At 41.4% G+C, this 17,699-nt stretch overlaps 1 protein-coding gene and 1 long non-coding RNA gene across 8 annotated transcripts in view; both read left to right on the top strand.

The window, feature by feature from the left end:
* Positions 1-17,699, top strand: part of PBX1 (PBX homeobox 1) — a 292,117-nt gene that overhangs the window by 58,558 nt on the left and 215,860 nt on the right. For 3 of the 7 annotated variants that reach the window (XM_055377436.2, XM_063693276.1, XM_055377439.2), the window contains one exon: positions 8,256-8,423. The exons of the other annotated variants lie outside the window; for them this stretch is intronic. In XM_055377436.2, the coding sequence (XP_055233411.1) occupies positions 8,256-8,423 (168 nt within the window). The remainder of the gene's footprint in view (positions 1-8,255; positions 8,424-17,699) is intronic. 7 annotated transcript variants of the gene reach the window in all.
* The window catches only part of LOC129531503 (uncharacterized), a 68,411-nt gene continuing 59,141 nt past the window's right edge, over positions 8,430-17,699 (top strand). Inside the window, exon 1 of the long non-coding RNA XR_010129148.1 lies at positions 8,430-10,337. This is a non-coding gene — a long non-coding RNA (uncharacterized lncRNA). The remainder of the gene's footprint in view (positions 10,338-17,699) is intronic.

Raw genomic sequence — 17,699 nt, 5'->3', positions numbered from 1 at the left:
ACCTTTTCCCTGGACCAGGATTCTTAAAAACACACTTTAGAAAATTGTGTCTTAAAAATGTACTTGCTTTGTTCTGTTATTTTAAATCCCTATAGTAGTCTTTCCACATTGGGGATCAGTTACAGTTAAAAAAGACCAGTTTCCATATTCCACTAACTTCTACATGTGTGGATCTCCTTTCAGCAGGCTCTATCTTTACCTCCAAAGTGCTTCCACATCTCTTGTCCCATTTTCTTTTTTTTGCCCTATATTTTAAACCAGGATTCTGTTGCTGGCCATAACACATACCCCAAATCAGTAACATCTCAGGGATTAGAACCCAGATCTCTGGCCCATTTGTCTTTCCAGCGGCCTATGCTGCCTCCCAGTGGACAGAGCATTTGCAAAGAGCAGAGATCATAATGCTTAATTCTTTTCTAGAAAGCATTTGCCTGGTGTCTGTGAGCATTTCTCTGGCCTGCCATTGCTCTTGAATTATAAGGTGGCATTGTCGTAACTCTGTAAGCAAGACTGAACAACTCTCCTCCTCCTCGCCTCCCTATCCCCAAAATTAAGTGCATTACTAGCAAACACTTAAAAGTTCGGAGAGGAGATTCCAAGTTGACTTACCCCAGGGAGAATAATCACGGGGGCACTCAAGATGATCAGCACTAGCTCAGCTTTCTCCCAGGCTGGAGTAAGGGTTTCCTGGGGAGTGCTGAAGTGCACTTGAACCTTGTCAATGACTGTCTCCTACTCCGTTGCTCACTTGCTCTTTTCTCGGTTTAATTTTGTACAGCTCCAGTGGAAATTTCAGTGATCTGATAATTTGGAAAATAAATGAAGGAGTGGAAGATAAATTTTTATTTTCCTTTTCTCAAAAAAATTACACCCAAGTGAATAATCTTTATGCTCTATTTCTCAGTAATATTTAGATGCTACTCCTGAAGAATAGCAGAGCTGCCAAAATCAGTAGGGTTTTTTTTTTTTACCAAGCTCTGCTTCAGTAATCCTATCACTTGCCTGAAGAATTCATTATAACGAAATAAACACATTAGGAACTCCTTGGTCTTTTACATCTCTAATATTTATGAAGTACTGAGGCTCTGAGCCAACCAATAAGGAAGCTGGCAATTCTCAGCAATCAGTTTAATAGGCATTGGTTGATTTGGATTGCAAAATATAGGTGCCCTGATTAGCCCTCTGTATGGACTTGCGTTGTTCTTCAGCCATTCAAAAGCTACCTAATTATGAATATTGAAGTATAATGTTCTGGCTTTTAACATAAGGCACTTACCTTTTAATTGGCCATCAGCTTTGTTTTTAGCGCTTATGTACCTCCACTGGGATTCAAATGAAATGGGGAGATAATCAACCAGTAAGCAGAGAAAAGGGTAAAATGATCAGGGATAATTAAGTGGCAGCAGGGAAATTTAGGGTTAGACAACAGGGAGAGAAACAAAAGAAGGAAACTCACAGGAAACCAGCTCTCTGCCACACTGCCAGGCACACCCCTTTTGAAACCACCTTTGATTCCCTCTTTAGCTTACAGGTGGGACACATATAGACTTTGTGGCTGACATCTATCAGCTTGAGCACAAACTTGATTCCTCCCTGCGCCTAAACTCAGAGCCAAGCAGAGGGTGGGGCATTGGATCTTCGCTGCACAAACTTGGCAGAGGAAAAAAGACCATTAAGTGAAGGCTAATTGGAATCTGCCCCAAACTGCACTTTGTTGGAGCTATTTACAATATCTTTCAAGCGGCTGACTTACTTACTGGGTTATTCAGTGAAGGGGCAGTGAGTGAGGGGATCGGTGGGGAGTGCTCAAGGAGAGGAAAATGACCTATACAAGGCAGTGGGTGCTTTCTTACACCTTTGAAAAATTAACTCCTACACCATCTTAGTCCTTGGTACAAAGCCTAAGTACTCCCCTTGACCACAGGGAGCAGTTCACCTCCCTTGGGTCATGTGTCCCTTTATTTTCTGAGGAAATTTATGGTCTAGTTCCAGAAAATTAGCCTAGATACACACATTTTTTTTTTCCCATGGAATTTCAGGAAGCTAAGGAACTCCTGAAAGACCATCCATGGATCTTCTAGTTTTTTCAGGTTAAAAAAAAATCCTGTTTTTAGATCCAGAAGTAGGGCTGGAAGCAATTTTTATACATAATTGTGGAGATTGAAGTGGAGAAAGCCTAGGAAAAATAATGAGTTTGCCTTTTAAATATTTCTTTGGAGGCCAGGCGCCGTGGCCCATGCCTGTAATCCCAGCACTTTGGGAGGCCGAGGTGGGAGGATCACTTGAGCCTAGGAGTTTGAGACCAGCCTAAGCATTTGAGACCAGCCTGGGCAACATAGTGAGACCCTGTTTCTACAGAAAATTAAAGAATTAGCCAGGCGTGGTAGCACAAATCTGTAGTTCTAGCTACTCAGGAGGCTGAGGTGGGAGGATCACTTGAGCCCAGGGAGGTCAAGGCTGCAGTGAGCCATGATTGGACCTGGGCAGCAGAGTGAGATCCTATCAAAAAACCAGCAAAACCAGCAAATTTTCATAGAAAAACATGAACTTCTTTTAAAAAATTTGTATTAAGGTACTTTAAAAACACCATTTGTATTTAAAGATCCAAAATAGCATATCTGTTTTACTTATTCAAGCAGATTTCATAAGGCATTATTTTGAGGCTATATTTTGTTAGTGTAATTCTAGCTAATTCTAATTTTTATATGCATTGAAACATGATAAAATTATGTATCTTTAAAAATAGCCCTTTTGCAGTTTAGGCTTAAGGAAGTTCATATGCGTGCATGTGCATTTGTAAGTATGTGGGTGTGTGTGTGCAATCTTTTTTCTTTTTTGTTCCACCTCACCACCCTGTGACATGAAATAGGGACTTGTCTAACCATATTCTCATGGCCTAAAATCAGGTCTGGTGCTGAGTAGGTTGCTGAATACATGATTAATTTTGTAACTGTTGACTTCAGGTTTTGAGAGGAAAGTCAAAGAAATGTTTTCCTCTATTTTCTTTTCTTTTCTTTTTTTTTTTTTTGTGATGGAGTCTTGCTCTGTCGCCCAGGCAGGAGTGCAGTGGTGCGATCTCGCCTCACTGCAACCTCTGCCTCCCAGGCTTAAGCGATTTTCCTGCTTCAGCCTCCTGAGTAGCTGGGATTACAGGCACCTGCTGCCACGCCAAGCTAATTTTTATATTTTGATTAGAAACAGGGTTTCACTGTGTTGGCCAGGCTGGTCTCGAACTCCTGACCTCAGGTGATCCACCCACCTCAGCCTCCCAAAGTGCTGGGGTTACAGGCGTGAGCCACTGCACCCGGCATTAAAAAAAAATTAATTAATTTTTTGAGATGGAGTCTTGCTCTGTTGCCAAGCTGGAGTGCAGTGGCGCAGTCTTGGCTCACTGCAACCTCCGCCTCCCGGATTCAAGCGATTCTCCTGCCTCAGCCTCTGGAGTAACTGGGACTTCAGGCGCGTGCCACCATGCCCAGTTCATTTTTGTATTTTTAGTAGAGACGGGGTTTCGCTATGTTGGCCTGGATGGTCTCGATCTCTTGACCTTGTGATCCGCCTGCCTCAGCTTCCCAAAGTGCTGGAATTACAGGCGTGAGCCACCGCGCCCTTCCTCCCCTATTTTCTTAACAGTCTTCCTTCTCTTTCTGTCTGTCTGTATTTGTATTTTGCCTTCCTTTTCTTTTATCCCCAATGGGGGCGAGAATTAGGTTCCCAGAAACTATTATGAACATTTTCCTTGGCTGATAGCACTATGAGAAAGCATCGCAAAGGACTGCCTGGGGGGTGCTATTTAGTACAGGGGGATGGGATACGGACTGGTTTACTGTAGGTTCTCCTTCAGGGGCTGATTTAGCTTGGTGGCTCTGCAGTCTTAGGCTAGCCTAGTTGCCCATTTCATAAGCCACACAAGGCTACTGGACTGAAATAATCATGAAACAAGAGGCCATCCCTCTTGTTGCACAGTCTATCTTTTTGGCCATAATTAAGAATCATTCATGTTCAGGGTGCACATTTAGCCAATGGAGTTTCTTAACTCCTTTGATAAAAGGATCAATGGACATACCTGAACAGAAAGGTTTCTGTGGTTCCATAATGTAAGAGTTCCGAGTGCACAGAGGATGATTCCTGAGTCTGCCCATCAGATAGGCATTTGGGTAGATTTTTTTTTTCTACAATTTGACTTCCATCTTCCTTAAGAATGAGAAGTTAGGACCAGAGGAAAAGCTCCCATCTTTCACACTAAATACGTTCTATAAAACCAAGCAACTTTGATTCTTCCTCCCTGTAAATGAACCCCGGTTGCATAGCCTTTGATGTGTCAAGTCAGGTGTCAGACAAGCTAGAGGGTATAGGAAATACTTCCATTTAGGCACCATCTAAGTTTACCCAGCCTCTTTTCTGCATTGACATTGGCTGTAATCCTTGTAAATGCTGAGTATACTCTTCTTTCTGTGTAGGCCCAGGAGGCAAGGCTAGGCTGGAAGTGATCACTAGGTAGGAGAAGGCGTCTTGTTGGAAGGAGCTGGTGTAAAACAGCGGGTTGCCAGGCCTCTGCTCCCAGCGTTGTCTCTTGTGAAGCTGTTCCAAGGAAGCCACATTTCTCTCTGGGCCGCACTGTTGTGAGTGCCTAGGATGCTTCCAGTGGATCTGTGTGAAATGTCAAGTCCATAGAGGTTAGCCTAGAATCTCTGTGCTGAAAGACTAGCAGGATTTTTGGACTCCAAAGTTCTGGATTGATCTTTTTCTATTGTAATGACTAGATGAGTGAGGTTCTCCTGATTGTTTCTGAGGCTGCTTGTTCCCTATGCCCTCAGCCTGTGACCAAGGTATAGCTCACTTGGACTGAGTGCTTCCTTGTTCAGGATGAATTAAGCACTTGATGTGCACATGCTGTTAACTCATCTCCCCCAACTCCTTTGAATTCTCTACCCATCATATACTTGGCCACTTTCCTGAGCCAAGCACTTCATTATCTTCTTGTCCTGTGAGTCCTAATAGATATATTTAGAAACATTTCTATGAAATATGGAATCCAGGCTTAACTGGCTGTTTGAAATCACAACCCACAACCACTTTGCTGGTGTGTGCTCACACACACACACTGACAAATGCTTGCTATACATACATACACACAGTTTCCATCTTTTTTTTTTTTTTTTTTTTTTTTTTTGAGACAGAGTCTTGCTCTTTCGCCCAGGCTAGAGTGCACATGGCTCACTGCAACCTCTGCCTCCCAGGTTCAAGCAATTCTCCTGCCTCAGCCTCCCAAGTAGTTGGGACTACAGGCATGTGCCACTACTCCCGGCTAATTTTTGTATTTTTAGTAGAGACAGAGTTTTGCCATGTTGGCCAGGCTGATCTTGAACTCCTGACCTCGTGATCCACCTGCCTCGGCCTCCCAAAGTGCTAGGATTACAGGCATGAGCCAACACGCCTGGCCAGTTGCCATCTTTTTTATGTGCTTTCCTTCCTTCTCTCTTCTCTAGATGTAGCATGTCTATAATCTCTGGAGGTAAGCCCTGCCTCGTTACACACAAGAGGATCATGACTAATGCAGTGTATATAGATAGATAGAGATATCTACCAGCATGTTAATAAAGGGCCTGATAGGGAATCGAAGAATGTCACCCCCAGGTAATTGCCCACAGTCTTCTGTAGCCACTGCTGGAGAGGGGGTGGTGTGGGAATGGGGGAGATGGGCACACCCGTGTGCACCATGTGTTAGGTGGCAGGAAAGAAGGAGATTTCTGAATTTTATTTTTTTCTTGTCTAGGAAACTTTTAAAGCTTCTTCTGCTTAGAGCCTTGCCAGGGTCTAATTCCCACACAGGTGGGAGTGGGTGCATTAGGTTTTACCTTTTTACGCCCAAGCAGCCATCTCACTGCCAAAGTCGTGCTTACTGATGCACTCCTTTGACTGTGTTTCTCTGCCTTTTCCTCGTGCCTTGCATCTCCTCTCTGTGCTTGCCTTTGTCTCTCTGTGTCTCTGTCTATGCCTTTGTGGCTTAGCATCTTGGTGCTTGGATACTCCCCACTTTTCTGTGCTTCTTGGTTCCTGCAGAGCCTGCCTTGTGCCTTTCATTACCACGTTAACAAACTCTAGTCGTGCCTAATGACGTCGCCTCATACGTTATGCTAATGATCAAGAGACATGTTAATGATATTTTAGAAGCCTAATTAGTGGAATATATAACTATATGCAATTTGGTAATGGACTGTGACAACAAGTTGTTAAAAGGGGGCTTGACAAATCCAGTTGCATGTGGCCTCAGACAAACAGGAGCTGAGAATGGATGAGTGGAAATCAGACAGGGAGATAGGAGGAGGTGTGTATTGGGGGTGTGAATGCCTGTGTGTACACTTAACGTGAGGGTCAGTCTTTCTTATAGGTAGCATTGCTGTCTTGTCATCATTCCACTGTCCTAAAACCACAGGGCTAACTGTATCTGAAGAATTATTTACTGATGTTTTTTAAGCAATTGCTACTGTTGCCATTGATCATACTGGTATATCTTTGTTAGAAATGTTATTTTGATTATGTTATTCTTCACAACATCCTTACTTGCAATTTGTAATGGGAGATGTACACATAGAAGATAGGTTCTTGTGCCAAAAAGAAGTTTTATTGTGTTATAAACCAACAATCAAGACCATGTAAGCTCAGAAATAATCTGTATTGTGTCTATCAACATTTTGATAGTATTGGTAGGAGTAAAACAAGGAGTGGTATGTGTAAAATCATTCAGCTGTTTGAATGTCATTTTCTCTCAATGAAAGAATTGGTTAGAGGCATGCATTCCTTCAGCTGGTATCTTTCTTCCTCTAACATGGTGATTCTCAATTTGTGGGCCACGGAACCTGAGGGAGCCTTGAAGTTGTTAAAAAGGTTTAGTAAATTCATGCACATACCAAGCATTGTCTGTAAACAGAATAATGTCATGGACACACATGCAGATAAATATACCTACTAAAATTCTTTGAATGTATGAAATGCTATTGTGGCTAATGAAATGCACATTCACTTAAACAAGCATTTTTTCAGTTCCTATAGGTTTTTTTTATTCATGTGTATCATTCCTCCATCTGTAGAAGCTAAAAATACAATAACTCTCTTATAGTGGTACTTGCAATGTTTTGACATTAAGAGAGAGACTATACATTCACAGAGGTTGGGAGCTTCTGTCTAGCCTGTTGTCCAAAACTGCTTATAAAATTTAGCAACTAATTTTCACTTTTGACAACTATTTTAATTCTAGAAAATAGGTTTATAAAGATTTTCTTAAAGTGTTATCTATCCTTCCAATGACTTATTGTAAATTTTAGAATGTATTTCTATAGGGTGGAAAATCTCCTTTAGTCAGAATTGAACAGTTTTCATGAAGAACATGTTACACCATGTAGAAACATGGGTACTGCAGGGCATAGGTGGCACTAGCTTATGGGAGCCTGAATTCCAGAAACTTGATTTTACTTTTTGTTTAGGATTAAAATGCCAAAAAGAGGGAGGCTTGCAGTATCACACTTCACCACCAGGTAAAGCTTTTAGAAACATATATTCAGTGTGAAAATGCCCCAAGTTTGCAGCTTCTTGATGGATAAAGACAGTTACAGAGACAAAGAAAGTTAGTGTTTTATGAATTAGTCCTCTGCTCTTGAAGTAGTATAGCTTATCGGCAATGAGGTACATTTGTATTTTTTTCTCGGCTGTTCTTCCTGAGGAAGTAACACCATGTTACCATTGAGGAAGTTCTTCTTCTCTCTTTCCCCATACATTTTTATTGTACGCAGAAAGACAGAAGAAGGAAGCCCTGAAGGAAGATTGTGTATGAACCTAGGATTCTGTTATTACGTCTGATGTTTGTTTCTAGTTAAAAATGAGAAGTAATTTTTGGGAGGGAGACAGAAAGGGGAAAAGTTTATAAGCGAGCCAGTGGAAAAAGCACATTCATTATCAGTGTCTTTCTCACTGAGTCGTTTGAAGTTGGAAAATTAGCAGCTTCTTTGAAGCTCATAAGATCTTTCATCTTTATGTATGTGAGTGTGTGTGTGTTAATACTAAGTGGAGATTCTTTCTCTTGCCACTTATTTGGTTTTTCTGCTAATAATGAAATTATAATGAGATCCCTGATGGGATTTAAAAAAAAAAAAAAGAAAAAAACACCTTACATGAATTATCCCATTCCCCCACCCTCCTTCTGCCTTTCTGTAAAATCTATTCTGCATAATAGGTCTTTGTTTCTGGATTTGTGACAGAATTGAAGGAGGCCAGGAGTCGGAACTGCCCCTCATTGTTCTTTTTGGTGACTAGGATACAAAGTTCTGTTCGGCACAGAGTATTCTCCTCTGCTTCTACCTCTGGGAACCCCGTTACCCCCCAGCCCACACACCACCACCCCAGTTTTGGGTGGGGAGAAGGCAAAGGTGAGTGTTCGATATCTTTGCAGGCTGAATGGCCAGTTGACTTGAGATGCATATACCATGCCTTCCCCCTTTTATCTTTAAGGATTCATGACATGGGCTGCCATTGAGGGAACCACACATCTATCTTGATGGCAGAAATACGATATTTGGAAATCTTGGGAAAACCTCTCTCAGGATAACATTTTCAGTAGTAGGTTTTCCTCCCTGTTACCTCTGGTTCCTATTCCATTGCCCTTTATCAGTACAGGCTTTTGAAAATGCCATGGATTAAAGAGGTCCCACTGCCCAGGGCTGAGCGTTTCTTTGCCCGGCCTGGTCTCTGCTAGTGGGTGGGTAAGTGGAGCCTTTGGAAGAAGGAATCAGTGTATGGACTGTTCAAGACAGACACATACTTATCTAATTTAGGCATTTCTAGCTGTAGGAAAGGCAATGATGTGATCTATTCCAATGAAGAGTTTACACTTTGGAAACTCGGTTTCAGAAAATTCTTCCATAATCCAACCTAAATCTTTTCTGCTTTACTATTTTGTCTTAAGCCAGAGATAGGCAACTGCTGTTTTCCCATCTTAAAACTCTAGAAAACTGGAGTGTAGAGAATGGGCAAGATGAGAATGCCTCGTCTATGTATGTGGCTTAGTCAAAAGCTATTTCCTGAATCTCTCATGTTTAGATTTTCTCATCAACGTTAATGACCACTTTCAGGGCCTCACTCCCTGCTCCCCATCATGCCTGCAGGTTCCCCCTCTCTTTCTTTCTTCTCACCATTTAACAGGTATAATAAAGCTGGGGAATCTTTACAGTTGGTGATTTTATATCACAGATCAAAGATCAAAGCAGAGGAATACACAGCAACCGTAAAATTAACTGCTTTTTCAATTTTACAATGCTTTCAGTGATAGAGAATCTTATAAATTTAATATTAATTAAACACTTAGCTTTTAACCTCCTCCTGCATCTACTTTTGGCTGGTGGCTGGAAAAAATTAATTGGGCATCTTAAATCTTGTATTACTAATGCCTTGACAGGAGGGGTTTCAGAAGCACTTAGAACTTCAGCAAAATGTACTTGGAGCATTTGTCCTTCCACTCACCTAATTGAAAATGCCCCCTTTTTTCCTTAAGGAAAAATGAACCATTTGCAATTTTTTTTTTAAAGGAAGCATAAGTTACAGTCCCCTTTCATAGCCAAAGCTTTAACTCAGTCCCTTGGCACATTTAACACTTCACAAAATGGAAGCCATTGAACTTCCATTATTATAAATGCTCTATTGATTTTTGAGTGTGTTGGTACCGATGTGTGGCCGGCAATTGCTTGGCCTAATCATTGTGTCACCTGAAGCCTATGCATGTTCAATCCAGCAAGAGGTGCCTCCTGTTTCGGTGAGCTCACTTTGGCCTGGTAGAGTCAGAGGTGGTGGCATTTGAGAATGGACCCGCAGCATTGTGAACAGGAAAGCTAGAATATCAGTGAAAGGAAATAATATTTCTCTTGAAGGAAGCCTCAAGAGATGGGAAGCTAATGTGATGGAGGAGATGTTTTGGGGAAGCTAGACTAGGCTGTTCACATTTTCTTAGCTCTGGAAGGAATAGACGATGGCCTTTTGTTGGGGGACAAGCATTTCTCTCTTTAAAAGCCAGGCAGGCATTCATGGCTGTGCTTCAGAAGTGGCTCAGTAGAAATAATAATACCAATACATTGCATCTCTTTTGTATTTTTTTTCTCCAGTGGGCTTGGAGAACTGTATCCAGATAATCTCATTTTTCTCACACATCACTGTGTTAGAGAAGAAGGCCCCTGAGTTTACCCAAGCTGGTTCTCTGCTATGACCGTATATTTGAAACTAGCAACTGGAAATTATAGTGAATAGAGCAAGAACCCCAAGAATGGATCTTTCTGTACCTGTTTTAGATTCAGGTAACTGAGAAAAGTACATTAATTGCTTTTTGGGGACATGTGTTCCTAGCACAGTGCTCAGTGAAATCCCTTGGGTTTATGAGTACCTGACTTGGAGAAGAATTATAAGAAACAAAATTTGGGGGAGAATTTAAAATGTCATTATTTACTTTACAAAAATGTTTTAAAAATTTTACTCTGAAAGGCTTCACTGCAGGTTTGCTTTAAATTGCCAAGTTTTCTAGTCCTGTAGTCATCTAATGAGACTATAAATCAGTTTACACCTGATACTTTAGAAGCATATTTTTTGAGTAAGGTAAGGGATATAGAACATGCAACATGACAGTCCCCTATCTCCTGCTCTGGGTTGCAATGGTCTCTTTCTCCGAGTCCAAAGAGTCACCTTGACAATCCTTGATGGCAGTAGGGAGCATTTAATCCAACTGTGAAATAATAAATTAGCTGTGGAGTCACCACCAGAACAGGGAATCCTGGCTTTATGCACCTGGCTAGTTTGCACTCCCTGTGAAACCATCACGGTTCCTTCTCATTGCAGCTGAGCTTTCTGAATCTTTTAAGAACTGAATTGATGGGATGTGGAATTTGATAGCTGATAAATTAAGGATATTGGTAAATGTAGCAAGTCTATTAGAAGATAGCATTTCCAAGATCAGTAGCAACATTTGCTTGCGTTGTTTGTGAGTGTATCTGTGGAGGTCCTTTATATCTGTATCTCTCTCTTTCTCTGTCTATCTAGATATATATGCTATGTGGGGTGCTATAAAATTTTTAGTGCCTTAGTTTGGGTTGACCGCCTTATTACTCACGAGTGAGCTATACAGGTCTTCCTTAACAAGTGGCAATAAAGGCTTTACAGCACCCCTTACACCGTCACATATTTTTGTTTAGGCCACATATTGTCTTTTTCTTTTTGAGTCTCCCTTTGCTCATGTCCCTCTCAAGTACCTTTGTTGCCATGGCAACAGTTCCATCGTTTCTTAGGGTAGAACAGGATGACATCTCACGCAAGATTCTTTAAGTCAATGCTTGTTTGGACTGACCTCAAACGCTCAGCTGGGGCCAGTGCTGTGGCCCTTACCCTGGTCATCTGTGACACTGTTTTCTCTTTTTTGCTCGAGGCTCTGTTTATTAGACTGCCATGTCTGTCTCTACATTAATATTGGCGGTGTCTCCATGGACCTGTTCCAAGGAATGGAAAGAAGCTGATACTCATGATCTAAAATTGAAAAAAAAATGTTAGTGTTAAGCATTTTGAGTTAAATATGGAGCTTTGTGAGTGGTTGGATGCATAGTAAATACTGTGGCAAGATGGAAAGAGTGAGGGCAGCTCATCCTCTGCATGTCAATGTTCTCTTTGGAATTCCCTCACGGGCTCGGTTTTGACAGGTTACCATGTGCGTTTTTCAGTCCTCTCTGTGTGTCTTTAAGACCCAGCAGACCTACCTTCTCCGTGACTCATGGAATATTAGTCCTAAAAGGGAGTCACAGAACTGAGTCCAGTGTACTGATTACATTCTTAGGGAAACTGAGACCCAAAGGGGCATGTGTCTTGCTAAGATCACTCATCCTTTATTGGTGCAGATGGGATGAAAACCCACATCTCCCAGTCTTCAGTTGGGCTTCACCTTTGCTACAATTTGTTAGTTTTTTAAAACAGAAATTATTTGAAAGGTTTTACTGTCAAGCTAATTTCCTCTCAAGCCACTGCAACATTTCTGTAAAAAGTGGCTGTAGCCATAGTGGAGACCTCATCTGGCAAATGTGGACAGGTGGTGAGGCTGTACCTCCAAATTTCTTAATTCTTTTTCCAACAAGAAGGTTGGCTTGCCAGTTCTTTGATCAAAGGTAGGAGTTTCTGTAATCTGTTCTCTTAACCACATTTGGGATGCTTGTATATATGACTACATATATTTATATATTTTTTATGGGCAATATTTTGACTGTTTCTCTTTTGAAAGACAGTGCGAATGAGTATGCCAAAAATCACAGATGATATGAGAAGTGCTATCAATAAAAGCATTTTTTCAGAAAGGTGAATAAAATAACCCCAAGATAACGTAAATTTTTTCCTAATGTTATTTTGTAAAGTCATTAGAAAACCTAATGCTTGTGACCAATGGGGTGATGTTCGTGGGACAGTACATGGCTGACGTTGTGGTTTTCACTGGGCAAAATAATTCAGATCTACGAGTCTTTTGGCATGGGCATAGGCAGAAAGATTGCATAATTTGTTCTTGGATGACGTGAAAAAGAACCCTGAATATATTTTTCTTTTCTATGCTTCCAAAGTCTGAGTGGGATGTTTTACATGGTTGGGTAATATGGGATTTTAGGAGACAGATAATGCTCTGTTTTAGATCTTCACTTGGTCTTTCCAGCTTGTAGGGGTGGTGTGGTGATCACATATTTGACTAGTGGTTATGCTGTTTTCATATTTAAGCTGCCTGTAGCAATTCGTGATTTGCTATCAGTACATCTGTCAATCTGTAATATTACACTCAATATCATTCTTCTTTTACCCAAATACTTGGTAAAAGAGAAAGCTAACATGCACTAGGTTCCTACCAAGCAGATAAGATGAGATAATCTATGTAAAGTACATAGTATAACCCTGAAAGGGATTATTAGTCCTACTTGACAGATGTGGAAAATGAGCCCTAGAGAGATTAAATAAAATAGAACCTTCTATGATTAAGTGACTAAATTCAGGTCTCTGATTTCAAAGCCCATACTCTCCTCTGAGTTGCATTGCCCCTACCAGGTACTTGGCAATTACTGTCTTGTGCAATCTTTGGATCTTTGCCTTGATAATGTGCTTAATCATTCCCTTCACAGTTCATAGTAAAGTAAGAATGACGAGCATTTAGCATCATCACACACAAGCCTAAGAGTCAGCCAGACTCACCTTACTGTAAAGCTAGCTTCATCAGCTCCAGCAGCTTTCCAGGTAGCAAGATGTCACTGGCAGAGTGGATAATGAACTAGCACATGGGCTGCATCAGGAAACCCTGGGGACCCGCAGAAGTTGAGAGTGTGGAGTGGGAGAATGGGAGAAGGAGTAATATATTAACCTTACTGATACACAAAGTTGCTCCTTCTTTTTCTTGCAGGTTAGTGCGCATAATTGTTATCTCACTATTACTGTGTTGTTTTTGTTTTTGTTTGGCTTTGAAGTTTAAGATAGCTTTTAAAAGCCACCATCTGGTTTAGGTGCTAGATGAAAGTTCTGGTTAAAACAAAACAAATAGTTTCATAACCTAGTGAGAGAGTTTTTTTTTTCTTTTTTCTTTTTCTACAGTATTCAAAGTGCTTTCTGAACAAACTTCAATTTGTTTGGATGTAAGCAACACAGAGAAGTCAGAAAACGAGGCTTTCAGATTCAAGTAATAAAAGCATGGGAGCTGGAGGAGAGGGACAAAAAAATTAAGTAAAAGAGGAAAATAAAAACTCTCACTCTGCATTGACCCTTTTACTGAGGTGTAAGGTACAAAGCATAAATAATCCACATGGAGAGTGACAAGTCCACTTACTTAATTCATTATTTATTTTAGTTATTGGAGAAGCTCATTTCTGCTTAGCCTCCGGGCATATTTACAAATGTGATAGAAAAAAGACAGTCCCTGCCATTAGTATTTACAATCTACAATAGATAATATATAAACAAGACATATTATTTTGGTAGACAGATGCATCCAGATACACTTTAAACAAACAAGAGTACAGCAATTAATGTGCATATGAAATCCGTAAGATAAATCAGCTATTGTAGCACGTGAAGGAAATTAATACAAATTAAGGAATTGGAACAGGTTTGGGCCATATTTGACTATTTTCATATTAAGAAACATTATTTTAGAAGATCTGTTTGGCTGCAGCGGAGTCAGGAACTGGGCAAGCAGTGTTGTGACTTGCTTGTTCCACAAGCAGAGCCTGGGCAGCACTCAATAACACCCCTCACCTTCATGGGCCATCAGCCGTAGAGAGGCAAATTAGAGCACTGGCATAAGCCACAAATCACAGGCTGTTGTTAGATTTAGTCTGACCCTTAGCATCATTTTATCGGAGTCCTCTTGAATTTAATGTGATTCCCTTCACACCACCCCCTCTCTGGACAAATACTAATATTGTTATTGTTATCACCATGATTACTTGTGGCTGACCTAATACCCTTCTGCCCTGAAACCACAGGACCTTGCCGCACCCTAGGCATTAATAGCTCTCACAGCACCTCATTGACATGGCTGCACTGGAGTTGAAGTTACAAAGCAGGAAGTATCATTTAGTGCCTCTGCTACCCTCGCCCCTTTCATCTTTATCATGCAGTTTCTTCTTATGGTGCTGCCCATTTTCCCAAGGAATTAAAGTCGCAGATATTTTGATTTCAGGGTAGGGTGACGGGGAAGTTGGGCTCTGAGTGTAGAGAAGCAACAGCTGGCACACCTGTCCTTAGGTTCACAGCACAGCCTTTCTCCTGCTGGACACAGGAGTAGGATGAAAAGCCAACATCGATGACCTCGAGTATATAGTTTCATAATCCATGAATAATTTCAGGAATTACAGATGTACTCTTAGTGTAGAACATGCAGAATGCCCACCGTGGATTCAACACTGTGCAAACTATGTGTTTGGGGTTTTTTCTCAATTGGTGGCTCCCCAATATCAACCTCCCCAGCACACTTATATCTAGGCTTTTATAATGATTAATACACTAGGTAGAATCAGTGGTACGGACACACTGGACATGTGGTATTTATGGTCTAGAGGATATTATTACCAGGAACTCATTGGTGCTCTCCACAAGTTTGATGTTGGTTGAGCAGTAAACATGGAGGCACAAAAGGATATAATTAAGGTGACTCTGGAAGTCATCTAAAAAGTGGGAAATGGATTTTATGGTGCCTAGATCCTAGGGTTCATGTAGAGTTAGGACCTGGAAGAGACTTTGGAAATCCCCAGTCTTGTTTTATAGATAAGAAAACCTAGAGTGGATATCAGTTTGCTTAAGGTCATATAATTAGTCAATGGCGTAGCTAAGACTCAAAACTAGTTTGCCTGTTAAGTCCACCATAACATCCTCAATGTAGAATGTCCTCGAATGGATGATGTTACTGACTTCTTTTCTTCACAACCATCTCTCCTCTCTTTCTTTTTTTTTTTTTTTTTTCTGAGATGGACTTTTGCTCTGTTGCCCAAGCTGGAGTGCAGTGGCACAATCTCGGCTCACTTCAGTCTCTGCCTCCTGGGTTCAAGCAATTCTCCTGCCTCAGCCTCCCGAGTAGCTGGGATTACAGGTGTGCGTCACCATGCCCGGCTAATTTTCTTATTTTTAGTAGAGATGGGGTTTCGCCATGTTGGCCAGGCTGGTCTCGAACTCCTGACCTCAGGTGTTCCACCCACCTTGGCCTTCCAAAGTGCTAGGATTACAGGCGGAGCCACAGCACGCAGCCCCCCTCTCTCTCTTTAGACTATTAATGGTTGGGTCATTTTCTATTACTAGTATTTTCACTGCCAGCTCCATTTTGTTATTATTTGGGGTCTCAGTATGGACTGTTTCTTGGATCTGGTAGAATTTGCATGGTGTACGTTATCATGAATACTGAATTATCTGAACCTTTCCCTGCAGATTTCATGTATTATACAAGGAAAAGTGTAATGTAGTGGTTAAGAGCATGGACTCTAGACTGTGATTGCCAGGATTTGAATCCCAGCTCCTTCAATTACATGCTAGTTGTTTTGGACACATTATTTAACCTCTCTTTGCTTTAGTTTCCTAATCTATGTAATAGGAAGGATAATAGTAGTATCTGCTTCATGGGTATCTGCCTCGGAGTTAATACACAGAAAGCAATTAAAACAGTGCTTAGTGCATGTTAAGCCTCACAGTATATTTGTTATTATTGTTATTATTATTTTCTTCACTCTCCAGCAGTGGCCTTGAGCTACCTAAAAGGTTATGTAATTTAATCTTCCATTCAGTTGAGGAAGGAGCTCTGTTGTAATAGTCCCGGGTGGCGTTATCCAGCTCTGCTGTGGCACAGCCGTGGATGAGCTGTTTCTTCCTTGTGAGCCAGCTCCCCACCACCTGTAATGCTCAGTTTTTAGTGCCAGCTTTGTCTTCTGGACCTGCACAGTGTAAGGGTTTTCCTTCTTCTTGTTTGGAGGTAGCTCCAGCATTGCTCACTGAGTATTCCCTGTCCTGAAGCCTATAATTGTAGGGTTTCTGTGAGATTTGGCCAGACGCTTCTTGAGGGATGTGGCCAGGTGAGTTTCGAAGGTCGAGATTAGTGCCGTTGACCTTCTGCAGTGCCCTGCCTGGCCCCACACCAGCTGACACTTATCTAGGACTAAAAGGATGGTTATAATAAAACACCGATACAGGTAAGAGCTATGGAAAACAAAACTTTATCATTTTCCTGGTCCTTATCTCCTAAAGCATTTATTATTTCATGAACACTTTGAAAAGAGAGTGCTTTTTGAGCTTGGGGTACTGTTGAAACTGACTGGACCTGACTACTATGGCAGTGCTTAAAATCAGTTTCTTCTTTAGTCCCTCCCACAATGCTCGTTGGGTTTCGTTTCTGGAATATGAATTGCCAAAATTAGTTGAACTGTCTGATGGAGGATTGTAAGCTCAAAAAGGAAGTGTCGGCTTCCCATTAATACACCAACACCATCTGATAGACACAAACTTTCTTTTTACCCAGCATAACTGGGCAAGGTCAGGACTCCCTCGGACATGGTTTGGGGTCTTTGTTGTAGGGAAATAAGTTCTTTGGGAGAAATGATTACTCTCAGTTGTTTCCTAGCCTATTAGGACCTGGAAAGACCCCAAATTTTGAGGGTGGGGCCTTTTGGAGAGTGCCAGGTTTCACCAACCATGTGCACGTGGTTCTATGTAGACCTGTCCATTGATCTTGGAGCCTATTCTTAGCCTCATAGGTGACAAGGGGCTATGTTGCCTGCCTGTAGAGATGGCAATTGTGGGCAGGAGTTAACTCTAAGGCTGCGAATATTCTGTACCTTCTTTCCTTATTCTTATAAGAGGCAAGTGATACAGCTTAGAGAAGGTAGAAGTGTGTGTGGGGGAAGGGGTTTATTGTGAGGGTGGGGGTGGGGAGAAAAGGAGGAACAACTGTAAAAAATGTTAATTTATTAATCACTGAATATATAGCAGTTCATCTGAAATGCTGTTGCTATGCCAACACCCTGGGAGTTTATTTTCTTAATCCAAGAGAGGAGCTCTCAGTCCCCTGCTCCCCTGCTGTGTCATTTGAATTTGCTGCTGCCACCGCTGCCACCATGGTATCTGTTTTAAAAAGTGGGGGGCGAGGGGGGAGGGAGGGGAACCAGGCTAAACCACCA

Source organism: Gorilla gorilla, chromosome 1 (assembly GCF_029281585.2).
Source record: "Gorilla gorilla gorilla isolate KB3781 chromosome 1, NHGRI_mGorGor1-v2.1_pri, whole genome shotgun sequence".
Taxonomy (NCBI): domain Eukaryota; kingdom Metazoa; phylum Chordata; class Mammalia; order Primates; family Hominidae; genus Gorilla; species Gorilla gorilla.
Note: the sequence above shows the minus strand (reverse complement) of the source record. Positions and strands in the feature narration are given on the sequence as shown.